This window comes from Penaeus japonicus, unplaced genomic scaffold, assembly GCF_977035675.1.
Source record: "Penaeus japonicus unplaced genomic scaffold, GWHDUDI00000001_assembly GWHDUDI00000024, whole genome shotgun sequence".
Classification (NCBI taxonomy): Eukaryota; Metazoa; Arthropoda; class Malacostraca; order Decapoda; family Penaeidae; genus Penaeus; species Penaeus japonicus.
Window position 1 is genome coordinate 10,073,111 of NW_028234426.1, and position 2,500 is coordinate 10,075,610.

A 2,500-nucleotide genomic window follows, 5' to 3' on the forward strand; every position below is an offset into this window, starting at 1 on the left:
GAGTCTTCGAGTTTGACCATTTGGACCTGAAAGAAAGTGATTTTGTGGCGGTTTGAGTTTGGGTGACTTAGGTAATGTAGCCATATATATATATATATATATATATATATATATATATCTATATATATATATATATATATATATATATATATATATATATATATATATATATATATATATGATATATATACATATATATGTGAATTATATATATATATATATATATATATATATATATATATATATATACACTTATATACATACACACACATATACATAGTGTGGTACAAATTAACAAAAGATATTCAGAAATATATATCTCATCATCATAATGATTTACTTAATATGGCGATAAAACGGAATAGGACAATATTAACAATGACAATGATCATAGTTATTAGTATTACCGATTCAATCAGGTCTTTTGAAATAACAATGTTAATACTAGCAATTACGGCATGGTGTTAAGTTTAGGAGAAGACAGAGACAACAACAACAAAAAAAATCGTTATTATGATAATGTTAATACTGATGATAATGGTAATCTTGCTTAGAATGATGATAAAGATATTACTCATATAATGATAGAAAAAATGAGAATAAGTGATAATAATAATGATAATTTTTAAAGAATATGATAATACAATTGACAAACACGCTACTTTTACTGATTTTGATGATAAATATTCCCAATAACAATAATAATAACAATAATTAGGGTAGAAGCATAACCTGACAAAACTATAATAATTACGATAGTTATTTTAAATCTGATGATAATAGTTAGAGTAACAATGATAATGATGATCATAATTATAATGAAATGAAGGATCCTCACCCTTAACTAACCTTATCATTTTTATGATTAATATGATGATAATTATGAAAAGGAAGATCAGCAGAAATAATAAAATAGGGTGTTATCAATCGTACTTTATCTTGATAATAATATGATGAATACTTATCATGATAAAGATTATAATGATAATGACAAAGTTGATTAGATGGTGACAAATTTAGTTATGAAAATTATAGTAAAAGTGATTGCCATGATGATGATGATGATTATTATTATTACGATTACCAATATCATTGTTATCATTATTATTAGCCTTATAATTATTGTTGTTGTTGCTATTGCCATTGTAATTATCATCCTTATCATCATTTTCATTATCCTTATCATCATTATCATTTTGATTATAACTATTATTAAAAGTCGCATCAGTACCGGTAGTATTATTATCATTATCATTTTTATCATTGCAATTATCATTATCAATGCAATTATTATTATCATCATTATCATTACCGTCATTGGTATCAGCATCATTATTATTACTGGTATCACCATCATCTATAATATTATCATAATAATAACTATCATTAGTATTACCATTATCATCATAATCATCACCCTCACTATTTCTCTGATCTTCATTATTGTCATCATCATTATTATTCTTATAGTCATTATCATTATCACTATTACTATCACCATTATTATCAGTATAATAATAATCACCATTATCATTACTACTCTTATTATCATTATAATCCTTATTACTATTATCATCATAATTAATAATCATTCTAATCATCAGCATAATTATTTTCATAATTTGATTATTCTTACAACTCAACATCATTACCATTGTTATTATTATTATAATCATTACTGTTATTATCCTCATTATTAGTATTATTGATAATGATTATATCATCATTATTATTTTCCTATTATGATTATCATTATCATAATTAGCAATGATAATGACAATATTGATAATAATGATTATATTAATGCTAATAATAATAATGATCACTAGTATGTTTATTGTAATTCTTAACATCATCATTATCATTATCAGGACTACCATCATTATTAGTATCATTATTACTTTTATCACCATCATTAATCATTATTAAGATTATGATCATCCTTTTTATTTCATTCTTATTATCATCATTATTATTATAGAATCAACATCATTATTACAATGATCAAAACCAATGATAATAATGATGATGGTAGTTGTAAAGACAACAATAACGAATGTAATGATAGTGATGCTAATAACAATTATGCTAATATCAATAATACTAATGATAGTAATAATTATAATGGTAATAGTAATAGTAATGATAATGGTAATAATACAATAAGGATTATAATAGCAATGATAACAGCCATGGTAATAATAATGTAAAAAAAACAATAATAACCACAATTGTTCATATTACTAATTCAAGCAAGAATGTAAAAAAAAGAAAAAAAAAACAATATTACTGTTTTATTCAAAAACGGTATACGAACTCACCGTTACTCGTTTTCTGAAAGGGACCAGCAGACAATATTTCACCTTTCATTTTTGAAAACGGGCCTGTGACTTCATCCTCATCCCCACCATCACTCGTATTTCACTGTTTTTTAAGGACTTGTGGCCACGATTTCAACTTTTGTCCAATTAAGATATCGTCGATATATCACTGCCAAGAT

General features: G+C 23.9%; 1 protein-coding gene across 1 annotated transcript in view; it reads right to left on the minus strand.

Annotated features, from left to right (window-relative positions):
* LOC147469048 (uncharacterized) overlaps window positions 1-2,500 on the minus strand; it is a 3,752-nt gene that overhangs the window by 1,152 nt on the left and 100 nt on the right. Inside the window, exons 1-2 of the mRNA XM_086550666.1 lie at window positions 2,322-2,500; window positions 1-26 (exon numbers count right to left, since the gene is read on the minus strand). The exon at window positions 1-26 is cut by the window's left edge and continues 1,152 nt beyond it; the exon at window positions 2,322-2,500 is cut by the window's right edge and continues 100 nt beyond it. Of these exons, the coding sequence (XP_086406792.1) occupies window positions 1-20 (20 nt within the window). The 5' untranslated portion in view covers window positions 21-26; window positions 2,322-2,500. The remainder of the gene's footprint in view (window positions 27-2,321) is intronic.